This window comes from Sus scrofa, chromosome 8 (genome assembly GCF_054392235.1).
Source record: "Sus scrofa isolate SSC_HxYL_T2T_F1_AM1 chromosome 8, Sscrofa_HxYL_maternal_Yorkshire_Landrace_v2.0, whole genome shotgun sequence".
In the NCBI taxonomy this organism is placed as follows: domain Eukaryota; kingdom Metazoa; phylum Chordata; class Mammalia; order Artiodactyla; family Suidae; genus Sus; species Sus scrofa.
The window spans coordinates 78,025,835-78,041,151 of record NC_139390.1 but is presented as its reverse complement, the minus strand read 5'-3'; the positions used below and the strand labels follow the sequence as shown (position 1 = coordinate 78,041,151).

At 41.3% G+C, this 15,317-nt stretch overlaps 1 protein-coding gene across 6 annotated transcripts in view; it reads left to right on the top strand.

The window, feature by feature from the left end:
- The window catches only part of SDAD1 (SDA1 domain containing 1), a 31,481-nt gene extending 26,468 nt beyond the window's left edge, over window positions 1-5,013 (top strand). For all 6 annotated transcript variants that reach the window (XM_084972524.1, XM_003129088.5, XM_084972523.1 and 3 more), the window contains 5 exons: window positions 783-877; window positions 967-1,157; window positions 1,265-1,349; window positions 2,187-2,348; window positions 4,873-5,013. In XM_084972524.1, the coding sequence (XP_084828650.1) occupies window positions 783-877; window positions 967-1,157; window positions 1,265-1,349; window positions 2,187-2,348; window positions 4,873-4,920 (581 nt within the window). In that variant the 3' untranslated portion in view covers window positions 4,921-5,013. The remainder of the gene's footprint in view (window positions 1-782; window positions 878-966; window positions 1,158-1,264; window positions 1,350-2,186; window positions 2,349-4,872) is intronic.
- Window positions 5,014-15,317: the final 10,304 nt, after the last annotated feature.

Genomic DNA, 15,317 nt, shown 5'->3' with positions numbered 1-15,317 from the left:
GGATCTTTAACCTGCTGAGCCACTATGGAACTCCTAAATGACATGTTTCTAATTTCTCAAACGTGTAGATATGCTTAGACTAGTTAGATAACTTGCCGTGTCGTCAGTAAGTGTGTAAGTCCAGTTTTGTTTGTTTGGTTGGTTTTTTGTCTTTTTCAGGCCTCATTGGCAGCATATGGAAGTTCCCAGGCTAGGGATTGAACTGGAGCTGCAGCTGCCAGCCTACACCACAGCCGTAACAACTTGGAATCTGAGCCTCGTCTGTGACCTGCACTGTAGCTTACGGCAGTACCAGATCCTTAACCCACTGAGTGAAGCCAGGCATCAAACCTGGGTCCTCATGGATACTGGTCGGGTTCATTACCTCTGAGCCATGACAGGAACTCCTGTAAGTCCAATTTTGATGGACACAATTGGTTTGGTAGCAAGAACATGGGCTCTAGAGTCAGACATGATTTCCCTAATTTTAGCATAGGCTGCATTTCTAGTAATATAGTCTGAGACAGGTTATTTAACTCGAGAATCTGTTCCTCTTTTGTTGAGTTATGAGGGTTGAAGAACAATTGTAAAGTTTTGGCTCATGGTAGACACTTGGTCAGTGCTTATTCTTCATTCCTTGACTTAGTTAAATTGATGCTGCTTATTTAACAGTAATATTGCACAGTTCTTGGTGAGCATCTGTTTGAGGTTCATTACCTGAGTTTTCTTTTACCTGATTCATCTCAGTGTATCGTGAGCATCCCCGTGAAGTGGGTGCTCACGGTGCGCTCGTTTTCCCACAGACGGGTGGGAGAGTACCAGCCTCAGTGACGAAGCAGACTCCGATGGTGAGTGGGTTGACGTGCACCATTCTTCCGATGAAGAGCAGAAAGAAATTGTAAGTCCTGACGTTGCCCTTTCAAGTGATGGGGGCTACGCTCTCCCTGGAGTTAATAGCTGTTGACGCCTGTGTTGTATGCCTTCAAGTCCGAGAAGCTGAACAGCATGCCTTTGGAGGAGCGGAAAGCCAAAGCTGCAGCCGTCAGCACCAGCCGGGTCTTAAGTCAGGAAGACTTCCAGAAAATCCGAATGGCCCAAATGAGGAAAGAACTCGACGCGGCCCCCGGGAAAGCCCAGAAGAGGAAGTACGTGGAAATAGACAGTGATGAGGAGCCCAGGTAGGACGGCGCGCACGCCAGGTCCGCAGTCAGCTCGCGTGATTATGAAAGTATCGGGAAAAGGAATTCCACCCTTGTTTCATGTTATGTTCTTTTCTTCACCCCAGGGGTGAGTTACTTTCGCTTCGGGACATTGAACGCCTTCATAAAAAGCCAAAGTCTGACAAGGAGACAAGACTAGCAACTGCAATGGTGAGTGAGGCATGTCGTTCCCTAGCTCTTTAAATGGAAAGCACATGAAGTAAAATACCACCCAGGACCCGTATAGCCACAGAACTGCAGTAATTTAATGTTTTAAATCAAGGAATAGTTAACATAGAATACAATGCGCAGATATGAGCTGTTCCATTAGATGCATTTTAACCGCTTGGTAGGCATGTAACCCACCATCCATGGCAAGTTCTAGAGCATAGAAAGGCACCGTTCTATGTGCACGGTCTCAGGGAGGCTCAGTACAACAATCCAGGCTATTAGAAAAGCAAGGGAGTGTTTACAGCCGTTGATGAAAAGCAAGTCGGGTGGAGCCTGCCTCGGGCAGGTGCTGTGGCCGGCTGGGATGCCCCCTGCCTACATCTCCAGCTTCATTTTCTCCACCTTGTTTCAGCAGGATTCCAGATGGGCTCCACATCACGCTCTGGGTTCCATCTGTACTGGGGCTTGTTCCCACGTCCTCTCTCCACCATGCCTTTGCATGTACCATCCCTCCTTCCTGAAGTGCTCTGCCCTTCTCTCGTTTCCCACCAGGAAGGCCTTCCTTCTGTGAAAAAACAGCTCATGGGTCTCTTTCTCAGAGGCCCCCCTGTGCTCACCAGGCAGAATGAAAACCTTGTCTCCCATGGAGCTCCCCTTTCCTCATCACAATTCATCATGGTCCCTTCTCCCCTGATTGACCTGAGTCGCCGGGGAGCTGGGCCTGTGTTCCCTTCACCTTGGTGTCCTTGGCATCAGTAGAGCTGGCACAGGGGAAATGTATATGTCGATGAGATAATTCTTGCCGTGGTATCTGTGTGTGTGTGTGTGTGCTGATAGGCCGGAAAGACAGACCGGAAAGAATTTGTGAGGAAGAAGACCAAGATGAATCCATTTTCCAGTTCCACAAATAAAGAGAAGAAAAAGCAGAAGAACTTTATGATGATGCGGTATAGTCATAACGTCCGGTCCAAAAATAAGCGTTCCTTCCGAGAAAAGCAGGTGAGTTCAACTTGAAGCTTGACTAGGTTGAGTGATATCATCATCTACGACTTCTCCACATGTCAGTGGAGCTGTGTCTTCTGAGACCCTTGTACTTAGGATTGATGAGGGGATTGTGGGGAGCATGGTGAGGTGGAAAGTGGTCAGTGTGTGTAAATCCTTGACCTGACTTCGTGAGATTCAGCTGTATGACCAAAGGCAGTCCCTTTTCCTCCTCTATAAATAAAGGAGTGCAAGCTGGATAATCACTAAGGCCCATTCTGCCAAAATTCTCTTGCATCTGTGAAACGTAAAAATTATATATATATATATACATATATAGTCTTTTTAGGGCCACACCCACAGCATATGGAGGTTCCCAGGTTAGGGGTCAAATCACAGCTGCAGCCCACTGGCCTACACCACAGCCACAGCAATGTGGGATCTGAGTCGTGTCTGTGGCCTACACCACAGCTCATGGCAACGCCGGATCCTTAACCCACTGAGCGAGGCTAGGGATTGAACCCGCATCCTCATGAATGCTAGTCGGGTTCATTACTGCTGAGCCACAACGAGAATTCCAAAAATTAACTGAATAATAATTTTTGAGTGCCTGGCCCTTTTTTCCAAAGAGCAATAAGTATGTGTGTGGTAATATTTCAGAAGCAGTTTTAGGAAAGGGGTACAAACAAAACAGTTCTCTTGCTGGCGTGATCCGTCCTCTGTGTACACTTATACAAAGCCTTTCTGTTTACAGGTCTTTAGGATTTCATTTTATCCATTTTCAGTCTTTGATGGGTAGTCCTGTGCTGCTGTCTTGGCTTACTTATTTCATAATTCATTGTAGTAAAACAAATTTATGTTTTTGTATCTTGCTCTACTGGAAGTGTACCAGAGTATATAACTAAATGTATTCGGAGGAATCTCTAGGAAGTCAGGTCAAAGGTGAAGTAGTGTCACATTCTGAACCAGCATTCCTAAACTGCTAGCCAAGGACGAGCCTGCCAGGCCTGAGTGTAACAGCCAGCTCTCCAGGGCAGTGCTCCGAGGTCTGTGTGGGAACCGAGTCAGTATGAACTGAATTAAGGTAGCTCTTAAAGCGTACCTTGCTGTGTGACTTTTCTAGTTCTAAACCGTTCAGCAACATTATGTAAAGTAATAAAGTACAGTGTTTTGAATAAAAGTGGAAAGTGGAGGGGAAAGGAAAGGTGCTATTTAAGATTTTAAATAGTCTGAATTTTGCCAATTCAGTTTAAATTCATAGTTGAAGCGATTCAATCCATCAGTTTGTCCTTCTCCTGCCCTTTGTGAGAGTTTAGTTTTGAGGAAATAGTAACCATCCTGTTGACAGGCCTTGCTTCGTTGTGAGTTTTTTGTGGACTTGCTGCATTTTAGGTAGGGGTGTTCCCCCAGCCCTACTTCCTCTGTGTTTTAACAGCATTTTTTCTTTTGGCACAACAGAGAAGCCTTGCTTTGTTCCCGTCAGCACCTTGTGAGGTATAAAATATTTCTCTCAAAGATTAGAGAATTTTTTAAGATGAGGTTAAAAGCTCATTGGATATATGCACTCGTTGGTTCAAGAATACTTTCTCCTCCAATTTTCTTGCCATTTATTAGAATTTCCGTGTTTGTTGCCTTGCCCTGTATTTTCTTTCAGGTCTCTTCGTTATAAAACTTGACTCCAAGCCTCTAAGTTTTTCCGTTTTCTCCTTCATTCTAGGCCAACACCATCCAATAGAAATACAATGCAAACCACATATGTAATATTAAAATAAAAAAGCAGAAAGAGGTGAAATTGATGTTAGTAAAATATTTTATTTAACTCAGTATACTCAAAATAGTATCGTTTCAGCATATTATCAATATAAAAAGTCCTACATGAGATAATTTTACATTCTTGTTTTTGAGTTAGTTGAGATCCAGTGTGTTATACATGGTGGCACATCCTAATTTGGACTAGTCACATTTCAGGGCCCAACAGCCACATGTAGCAGTAGCTAATGTATCAGATGGTGCAGCTGTAGAATGTCACCACAAAGAGATGAGACTAGAAAAGGAAAGCAAAGTACGTGATAAGAGAGGAGGACCTCCCCCGACCCGTCGCCTTTGGTAACCATAAATTTGTTTTCAAAGTCTGTGGGTCTGTTTCTGTTCTGCAAGGAAGTTCCTTTGTATCCTTTTTTTAGATTCCAGATATTGGTGGTATCATGTGATATTTGTCTTTCACTGTCTAACTTCACTTAGTATGATAACCTCTAGGCCTACCCATGTTGCTGCAAGAGGCATTATTTCGTTCTTTTTTATGGCTGAGCAATATTCATTGTATATATGTACCACATCTTTATCCATTCCCCAGTGTTCATTGCAGCACTGTTTACAGTAGCGAAGACATGGAAGCAGCCATAATCTTTTATTTGATACTCTGTATATTTTCTTTTGGGAACTCTAAAACTTGGTAAGAATGTTCATAGGTTCACTTTGGACATTGGTCCTATGGTCTTTTTCTCTAGATCGTGTTTACATATCTTTTTCTTTTATCTTCCAGCTGGCACTACGAGATGCACTTTTGAAAAAGAGAAAAAGAATGAAGTAACTTCCAAGCAAGTTTTCCATTCCAAGAAGAATGCTAAACTTGTGTCATGACTCTGAAAATTAATAAATTAAGAATGTTTGTTTACTGTAAAAAGTCTAGAAGCACCATATTGTGAAAACCACAGTAAACTTGGTAGCTTTTGGTGGTGGTATTTTAGAGATGGGTAGTGGTGAGAGTGTTTGAAATGTTAACAGCAGCAGTGTTGTAAAATCATTTTCATTTAGTGTTCATGCGATATATATATTGCACTAAATGAAAATGGTTATAAATAAATACATATACAGTGTTCATTATATATATACACATATATAGAGAGTGCCTTTTAATTGTCATTGAAGATATAAAAATAGAGGAGCCATAAGTCCTCAGTCAAGGCATTTACAGCCTGTTTTCGGGATGGGGCGAGGGACAGGTGTGTATATGTGTGTTTACACTGCAGCATACATGGTTCTCTAGTAGAGATAGGTCCATGAATCTGTGGGGTCACCAAGGCCTTATGCACTAACTCTGCAGGGCATGGGAGTTATATATTCTCTTAAAACAGGACACTGTTACAAAAGTAAGAGGATCTTACTTGTAAATAGGCTTATATGATGAAAACAGGTCCCTGCTGTACAGATTTTGAGTAGACAGTTTAGCTTTTTTGGTCCATTCATCCAAAAGATGTAAATTTTTTTTAAGGCCAAGTACCAGCTTTTTGGTTAAGACCTTGCTTTTTTTCTTTGGTCTTTTTTTTTTTTTTTTTTTTTTTTTAGGGCCACACCCATGACATGTGGAGATTCCCAGGCTAGGGGTCGAATTAGAGCTGTAGCTGCAAGCTTGTACCTCAGCCACAGAAACAAGGGATCCAAGCTGCATCTGTGACCTACAGCACAGCTCACGGCAATGCCAGATCCTTAACCCACTGAGTGAGGCCAGAGAGCGAACCCAAGTCCTCATGGATACTAGTCAGGTTCATTGACCACCGAGCCACGACGGGAACTCCCAACTTTGCTTTTAAATTGCTTTAAGTATGTAATTTTTTTTTTTTTTTTTTTTTTTTTTTTTTTGCCAAGTACAGGCTTTTTGATTAAGACCTTGCTTTTAAATTGCCTTAAGTAATCTTGGAATGGCTTTAGTTCATCATTTGGGCTGCCCACTCTGCCAGAGAGGAAAAAGAGATCAGATTGGTGTCCTCAGCCTTCCTTCACCCTGTAATATTTTCAGCCCACTGTTTGCCCTGTCTCAGTAAATGTTTTCTGGTGTTAAATAGGTGCTCTGTGTGCTTGAGTGGGGTGTGTTGTATCCCTTTCCTAGGCATGCTTGAGTGGATTCAGGGCCATGAGAACCATGGTCCGTCAGTTTGCAAGTTGTATTTGGAAATAATTCGGTACCCTTTGTCCCTGATTTCTTAGATACTACTTGTTAGTTGGGAAAAAATTGCTTCAAACTAGAGTCAAAGACAGTTTTCCGCTTACTCAGCAACTTCTAAAACCACTTTTCTTGTTCCTCTTCCAGCATCTTCTGTTCACTCTCTGAGTTCAACTTCAGTTTTATTTGAATGAAACTTTGTACCTTTCTCTAAGATGCCCCGTACCCCTGGGGATTCGTTGTGAAGACCTTGAGGCTTAATGATTAAATTGCACTGGCCTAGTGAGAGGAGCCCTCAGTCAACCCCCAGCAACGTCAGTGTTTCTCAGGAAGTGTCTGATGCAAATTTGAATGTTTTAGAACTGAAACTGCTCCCTTTTCTTTTGCCTGTTTGAATGATGCATCTCCAGATGTGTCTAGCTCCAGGGAGAGGTGAATAAAATTCAGAATGACCTAGCAGCTAGAGTCTACAGCTTTGCCGTGTGAACTGTGTTAGTGCCTGGAACTTCTGTCCTTCCCCTAAACTTGCCCAGCCCACTTAGTGCCCAGAGGCCAGAGTCCATTCTGTGTTCTGATGGTCGTTCTTCTATTGCTCTTAACTGAGGTTTATATGGAAGCTAGGTTTCTGGCTTAAAAAGCTATAGTCTTTTACTTCTTTCATCCCATAGTATCATCTTCCTATCTGATTCCTTTTTTTTATGTTATAAGCCCTCTTGAGAATATTTTGTTTATTCTAAATCTGGAGGTCAGATCCTCGTAATGTTGGATGTTACCAGCAAAGGTAGAGTAACCTTCAGGTTGACTTTAACCTTGAAGAAGTCACTAGGGTGTGAGCTTCAGCTTTTTAATCTCAGATTTTTGTCAGCATTGAGAATGGTTCATTTCAGGGATGAACTTCACATTATCCAAGCTCATAATATATATCAAGTAATGCCTAAATCTAGAATGCTGATGTATATTTCATCTTAGCAAGTTCCACTAGACATAGACAGTAAGCTCCACTAAAGGCAGAGTTTGTTCTGTGCTGCATCTCCAGGGCTAGTTCAGTGCCCAGTACATCGGTACTCAACAAATATTTGGATACCTGCTATAACCCCCATCTGTCAGTCTTCTCTCTATAAAGAACATACCACCTACCTCCTTGATTATTTTGAGAATTTTGAGAACTAATGTTTATAAGCACTTAGCGTGGTATTTGCCAGAAAGTAAGCATTCAGTAAATTTCTTATTAAAGATTAGATACCTGTTTTTATTTTATTTTTTGCTTAATTTGCTTGAAACAACAATTGCAGTTGCTACAAATATTTGTTTTAGCCCTTACCCATTTAGGGGGAACTAGTTTGAAATATAAAGATGTATATTGAATGTTGGCTGTGTACAAAGCGCTCTGCTAGAAGCCATGTTGGTTGCAAATACAATGTCCACGCGATAGAGAAACGCCTAATCCAGGAAAGGAAATAGACTCACAAAATGACTACACAAGGCACAGCACAGGGCTAGGGCCGTCCTGGGAAGGGACAGCTGAGCTGGCAGAAGGGTGAAAGGCCTGTTTGCCAACACCCGAATACTTCTGATGAACAAGGCAGCAGTAGCAGAGAAATTCCTGAATCACAAAAGAAAAGAGTTTGAAAGTTGCACTAGGAATTCCTGTCGTGGCACAGTGGTTAACGAATCTGACTAGGAACCATGAGGTTGCAGGTTTGATCCCTGGCCTTGCTCAGTGGGTTAAGGATCTGGCATTGCCGTGAGCTGTGGTGTAGGCCAGCAGCTGTAGCTCGGATTTGACTCCTAGCCTGGGAACCTCCATATGCTGCAAGTGTGGCCCTAAGAATCAAAAAAAAAAAAAAAGAAAAAAGAAAAAAAAAAAAAAAAGAAACTGAAAAATGAAAAAAAATTATCATCTATGTACAAGGTTACATGGCAGCTCAGTAGCTCACCAGAATATTTAACCAGTCGGGATATTCTGTTCTTCAGACTATTTTAGGTAAACACATTTTTAAACTGTTCTACCAAGTGACAATACAGTTCTACCAGGTGACATCCTTTCATTGTATAGAAGTAAAACTACAAATTAACTATTGCTTATATATCTTTAGAATGTATGTTATGAGATTTTAAAAAGATCTTGCATATGAATAGGAAGGTAAGGCACTGACATGGAGCTTTTTTTAAATAAGAAAATGACCTTTTCCTTTCTATTACAGAATCTTTGACATGCAAGCAGGAACAGAGAGCACAGCCAATTTCATACTATTTAAACAGCATATATTTTTGTAGGGTACTCCCTATATGATGATTTTACTTCCTCCTGCAGATTCTGCTTTTGTTGTTTTGTCAATCCAGTCTCAACATGGAGATGGTTAATTGATTTATCCACGTGATGGAATATCACGCAGTCACTAAAATGTTCACAATAGGAAATGTTTATTATAAATGAGAAGAACGAAATACAAAAATATTTATAGTATAATCCAGTTACCCATGTGAGAAAATCAGAAATAATAAAAGCCCAAGAGGAAAGCTACCAAATATTAAAGGGGTTTGCTTTAGCGTTGGGATCATGTTTGAGGCTTTTTTCTATCTACTTTGCTTTCTCCATCTTTTACAGTGTATATGTTTTTATCTGTGTAATTACATAAGAAACACTAACTTATTTGAGGCTGCGGAATAAAGTACCTTAAGACTCATGAAAAAAAAAAAAAGTTTTAAACCACAAGAGGAATGCACCTAAACCAAGGCAAGGGTTGGTTTGAAGATATTCTGGAGGAGTTGTAATCCTACTTTCTAATTACTCTCTCTAGCAAGTGTGGCCCTAAAAAGCAAAAATTAATTTCTTTCTTAGAGTCTAGTCAAAGAAAATGGTACAAAATATGGTAAAAGATATGTTTGGGACTGTTTCTGCTGCAAGTTATGCATCTAAAAATAGTCTAATTGGAATCTCACATAAAAAGTCTACAGGTAGACAGTTGCTGGCCTGAGCTCCTTTTCTGCTCTGTCATTCTAGTGTGTTGAACCCAGACTCTGGATTTGAAGGCTGACAGTTAAACGACCACAGGCAAGTTACTCAACATTTCCATGCTGAGGTCTCCTTGTCTGTAAAAGAGATGATAATGGCTTACTTTCATAGACATCTCTTCCAAGTTTAAGGGAACAAAAATGGGCATTGCCACGTCTATTCCTTTTTTTAGGAAAGCAAAAATTTTGGCAGGATCCCTTCAACAGCCTTCCCTTATGTCTCATCAGCCAGGACTGGGTTATATGGCCAAGCTACCAACAATGGAAGCCAAGAAACCAGGAAACAGGATTGTTTCCAGGAACTGGGCTTCTGTTGACAATGCAGAGAGGGAAATAGGTTTGGATTGGCCACTAGCAATGTCTACCACAGGCTAACTGCAGGGAAATATTCATTGCAAAAATAAAATACTCGGAGTTCCCGTTGTGGCGCAGTGGAAACGAATCTGGCTAATAACCATGAGGTTGTGGGTTTAATCCCTATCCTTGCCTAGTGGATTAAGGATATGGTGTTGCCATGAACTGTCGTGTCACAGACGCGGCTTGGATCCCACATTGCTGTTGCTGTGGTGTAGGCCAGCAGCTGTAGTTCTGATTCGACCCCTAGCCTGGGAACCTCCATATGTCACAAGTATGGCCTTAAAAAAATAGCAAAAAATAAAATACTCATTTTTAGTGGCAAAAATGGGTACAAGAGAATATCTCAAAATGGGTTAGGCAGTCTGGGATGGAATATTCAACTATTAATCACTGATCAAAAATTATTTTAAACAAGATATAAACACTATAGCAATGTGAGAAATATTGTGCCATTATTTTCAAAAGCAAAGTATAATATGGTTTTAAAACAAACATTTTTCACATTTATTTTTTCTTATTTTTATTTATTTATTTATTTATTTTGCTTTTTTAGGGCTGCACCCGTGGAGTTCTCACTGTGGTGCAGGGGGTTAAGAACCTGACTGTGGAGGTTCAGGTCACTGTGGGAGTGCGGGTTTGATCGCTGGCCCAGGAACTTACATGTGCCATGCAAGTGGCCAATAAGAGGAAAAGAAGAAGAACAAAATTAGAGGTGTTTTATATTTTTTTTAAAAATGGGCCATTGGCACTCCTGATTCTCAGGTCTTCAGACCTGCACTGAATTACACCACTGGCTTTCCCAGTTCTCCAGATTGCAGACAGCAGATCAGAGGGTTTTTCGGCCTCCATAACCTCCTGAGACAATTCCTATTAAATACAATCATATACATGGGATATATTTTATATATATATATATATATATATATATATGCACACACACACATATCCTATTGGTTGTGTTTCTTTGGCGAACCCTAATACATGCTTAATATGTAGAGAAAAAGAAAACTCAGTGATATTCCTGTCACACTATTTTCATATGCATATACTTTAAAAATTTTAAGTTGTAAGAAGTTCTATTATTTTATGTATCTTAAAGAGAAATTTGCTGACATTTGAGCTACAACACAATGCTTTTCTTATTAGAAATTTTTTTCTTTTCTTTTTTTTGTCTTTTTAGGGCCGCACCCACGGCACATGGAGGTTCCTGGGCTAGGGGTCTAATCCGGGCTGTAGCTGCTGTCCTTTGCCACAGCCACAGCAACACTGGATCCGAGCCATATCTTCGAACTACACCACAGCTCATGGCAACGCTGGATCCTTAACCCACTGAGCGAGGCCAGGATTGAACCCACAACCTCATGGTTCCTAGTCAGATTTGTTTCCACTGCGCCACAATGGGAACTCTCTTATTAGAATTTTAAAATGTATAGGTATTTAAAGAGTTGTAAATTTTTTGTCACAGATATTTAAAAATCAAATACCTACACTTGTTTAAAAAGGTGAAAATTTGGTGAATGTATTACAAGATCTTTGCAATCAAAATAAAACTCTTGGAGTTCCTCTTGTGGCTCCATGGGTTAAGAACTTGACTAGCATCCATGAGGATGTGGGTTCGATCCCTGGCCTCACTTAGTGGGTTAAGGATCTGGCGTTGCTGTGAGCTGAGGTGTAGGTTGCAGACATGGCTCAGATCTGGCATTGCTGTGGCTGTGGTGTAGACCTGCAGCTGCAACTTCTATTCGACCCCTAGCCTGGGAACTTCCATATGCCGTGGGTGTGGCCCTAAAAAGACAAAAAAAAAGTCTTGCCCCGATTGACATTTTTGTACATGTCTCCTTGGCATATGTCTTACAGTTTTTTCTTTATCCAAAGTTTACACAGAAGCCTAGAAATGGAATTCCTCCTGGGTTATAGAGTCCATGTGTCTTCCACTTTGCCAGGAAATGCTGAGTTGCACATTCCTACCAACTCATATGAGTTCCTATTTTAGCACATCCATGTCAACACTTGGTGTTATTAAACTCTAATAAAACTTTCATCTGTTGTAATCTGTAATCTGTTGTTAATGAAATGGTATCATTGTTTGCATCTGCATTTCAGTGATTACTACTGAGATTGCTTCACATGGATTTTTGCCTTTTGGTTTTCCTCTTTCTATAGTCTTTTTTTAAAAATTGACTTGTAGGAGGTCTCTGTATATTCTGGATACCAGTTTTTGGTCTTTGTCAATTACTTATGTTGCAAGCATCTCCACAGATGAGCAATACCATCTGTGTGATAAACTATGTTCCCATATATACTTTGGATCTGGGAATTTTTAAAGCAGCCTGGATTCTTTTTTTTTAATAGAATATTTTTTAGAACAGTTTTAGGTTTACAGCAAAACTGAGCAGAATGCAGAGTTCCTGTATACTTCTGCTCCTCCCACCTTGCAGAGCTTCCTCCATCATCAGTGTCCTCCACTAGAATGGTACATGTGTTATAAGTGATAAACCAGCACTGACACATTATCCCAAATCCCTAGTGTACATAAGGGTTCACTCTTGGTCGCTCCATGGGTTTGGATGAATGTATAAGGACATGTATCCACCATTATAGTATCATACAGGGTAGTTTCAAATGCCCTAAAAATCATTTCTAACAATTCGTCCCTCTCTTCCCCTTAATGCTTTTTTTTTTGGGGGGGGGGGCGCAGGTGCAGCATATGGAAGTTCCCAGGCTAGGGGTCAAATCAGAGCTACAGCTCCTGGCCAGAGCCAGCCACAGCAACATGGAATCCGAACCGCATCTGCAACCTACACCACAGCTCATGGCAATGTCGGATCCCTGACACACTGAGGTCAGGGCTCGAACCTGTATCTTCATAGATCCTAGTTGTATTTGTTCCTGCTGCACCACAATGGGAAACCTCCTCCCCAACTCTTGACAACCACTGATCTTTTCACTAGAGTTTTGCCTTTTCTAAAATATCATAGAATTGGAATCATAATAGTATGTACCTTTTTCAGATTGGCTTCTTTCACTTGGTAACATGCCTTTGGGTTTCCTCCATATCTTTTCCTGCTTTGATAGTTTCTTTTTAGTGGCAAGTAATATTCCTGTGTTTGGATATACCACCATGTATCCATTCACCTGGTTGTTCCCAAGTTCTGGCAATTATGATTAAAGCTGCTGGATCTGAGTTTGCATCTCATTTGGGCAAATACCAAGGAGAGTGATTGTTGGATTGGATGGTGAGAGTATCTTTAGTGTTGTAAGAAACCACCAAACTATCTTCCTTCTACCTTTCAAAGCCGTATCCACATTTTAGGTATTTGATACCACTCCACTCATCGTGACCCACATCTGTACTAGTTATCCATTGCTGCATAACAAAATACCAAAAAATTTAGTGGCTTAAAGCAGTGAACATTAGTTCACAGTTTCTGTGGGTCAGGAGTGGCTTAGCTGAGGCTAGACAGTCCACTTCCCAAATGGCTTACTCATATGACTATTAGGAAAGTGCCTTGGTTCCTTTCTGGCTCCTGGTAGAAGGTCTCAGTTCCTCAAGTTAGGGACCTTTTCGTAAGACTTCTCCCCTCCACACACACTTTTTTCCCTCTTGGCTGCACCCACGGCATTTGGAAGTTCTCAGGCCAGGGACTGAATCCACACCACAGCAGTAACCACAACAGTGACAACACTGGGTTCTTAACCTGCTAAGTCAGGGAACTCCCATAAGACTTCTCTATGTCTTCAGAACATGACAGCTGGCTCCCTTCAAAGTTAGTGAGCTGAGAGAGAGGACGCAAGGAGTCCAAAATGTCTTTCGTGACCCAGTCTTGGAAGTCGGACACCATGACTTCTTCGATACTATAGTCTATATGTTAGAAGCAAGTCACTAAATATAACCCATGGTCAAGAGGAGGAGAATTAGTCTCCACCGTTGGAAAGGGGACGTATTGAAGAATATGTGGATCTTTGGAGTTCCCATTGTGGCGCAGCAGAAAGGAATCTGACTAGGAACCATGAGGTTGCGGGTTCGATCCCTGGCCTCGCTCAGTGGGTTAAGGATCCAGCGTTGCTGTGAGCTGTGGTGCAGGTCACAGATGTGGCTTGGATCTAGCATTGCTGTGGCTCTGGTGAAGGCTGGCAGTTACAGCTCTGATTAGACCCCTAGCCTGGGAACCTCCATATGCTGTGGGAGTGGCCCTAAAAAAACAAATGACAAAAGACAAAAGACCAAAAAAAAAAAAAAAAAAAAAGAGAATATGTGGATCTATTTTAAAATTACCACACTGCTTTTAAACTGAACAAAATGAGATGCCAGCTATAAAAACATAACATTTTATGTTACATTTTACAACATAAAATACATTATAAATGTATAAAAATGTATAAAAATACACACCTGCATACACACACAACCATACATATATTTTTTTTATAGCCGCACCTGCAGCATATATAAATTACGGGCTAGGGATTAAATCAGAGATGCAGTTGCTGGTCTACGCCACAGCCACGCCAGATCCAAGCCTCATCTGTAACCTATGTTGCAGCTTGTGGCAATGCCAGATCCTCAACCCACTGAGTGAGGCCAGGGATCGAACCCACATCCTCACAGACACTGTATTGGTTTCTTAACCTGCTGAGCCACAACAGGAAATCCTATCTCCCCTATTTCTGATATAATCCTCTACCTTCTTATATTCTTGATGTTAGTATTTTCCAAACTATACAATCTGTTCTATAGATAAGCCATGAAATCAGCATACAGCAGCTCTCAAATCTGCACATTATAGAAGCAGTAGAAAGGACAGGGCTCAAGGTTTCGTATTTCCAGAACTCCCTTTTAATCTTTGGTGTATTTATGTTTTTATTTTTGTCTTTCTAGGGCTGCATCCGAGGCATATGGAGGTTCCCAGGCTAGGGGTCTAATCAGAACTTTAGTGGCCAGCCCATGCCAGAGCCACAGCAACGCGGGATCTGAGCCGTGTCTGCAACCTACACCACAGCTCACGGCAACACCGGATCCTTAACCCACTGTGCAAGGGCAGGGATCGAACCCACAACCTCATGGTTCCCAGTCGGATTTATTAACCACTGAGCCACGATGGGAACTCCTAATCTTTGTTTTAAGGTGTCCCGTAATGTGTGTATAATGTTTTAGTAGTAGAGGAATAGATTATATGAAATTATTTTTAGTTAAGCTTAATTGTAAAAAACACCTGTTTTACCACACCTTAGATTTGGTAATAACCCAATACATTTTTACTATGGTTGTTTTAAAAAATTCCATATTTGCTTTACATTTTTATCTTTTTAATAACACTCTTGAAATAATGCATGCACATCTCTTTGAACACAGCTAATTGCTTCTTTGTTGATTCTCTCAATGTACCTATGGCTTAAGAACACATCTGCTGTTATTCAGGCTTTACAAATAAGCAAATTAAGACCTGGGTCTAAAGTTAAATTTTATAGAAAGATCAAGAAGAAATGGGGATTGGAGTTCCCGTCGTGGCTCAGTGGTTAACGAATCCGACTAGGAACCATGAGGTTGCATGTTCCATCCCTGGCCTTGCTCAGTGGGTTAAGGATTTGGCGTTGCCGTGAGCTGTGGTGTAAGTCACAGATGCGGCTTGGATCTGGCGTTGCTGTGGCTGTGGTATAGGCCAGCGGCTACAGCT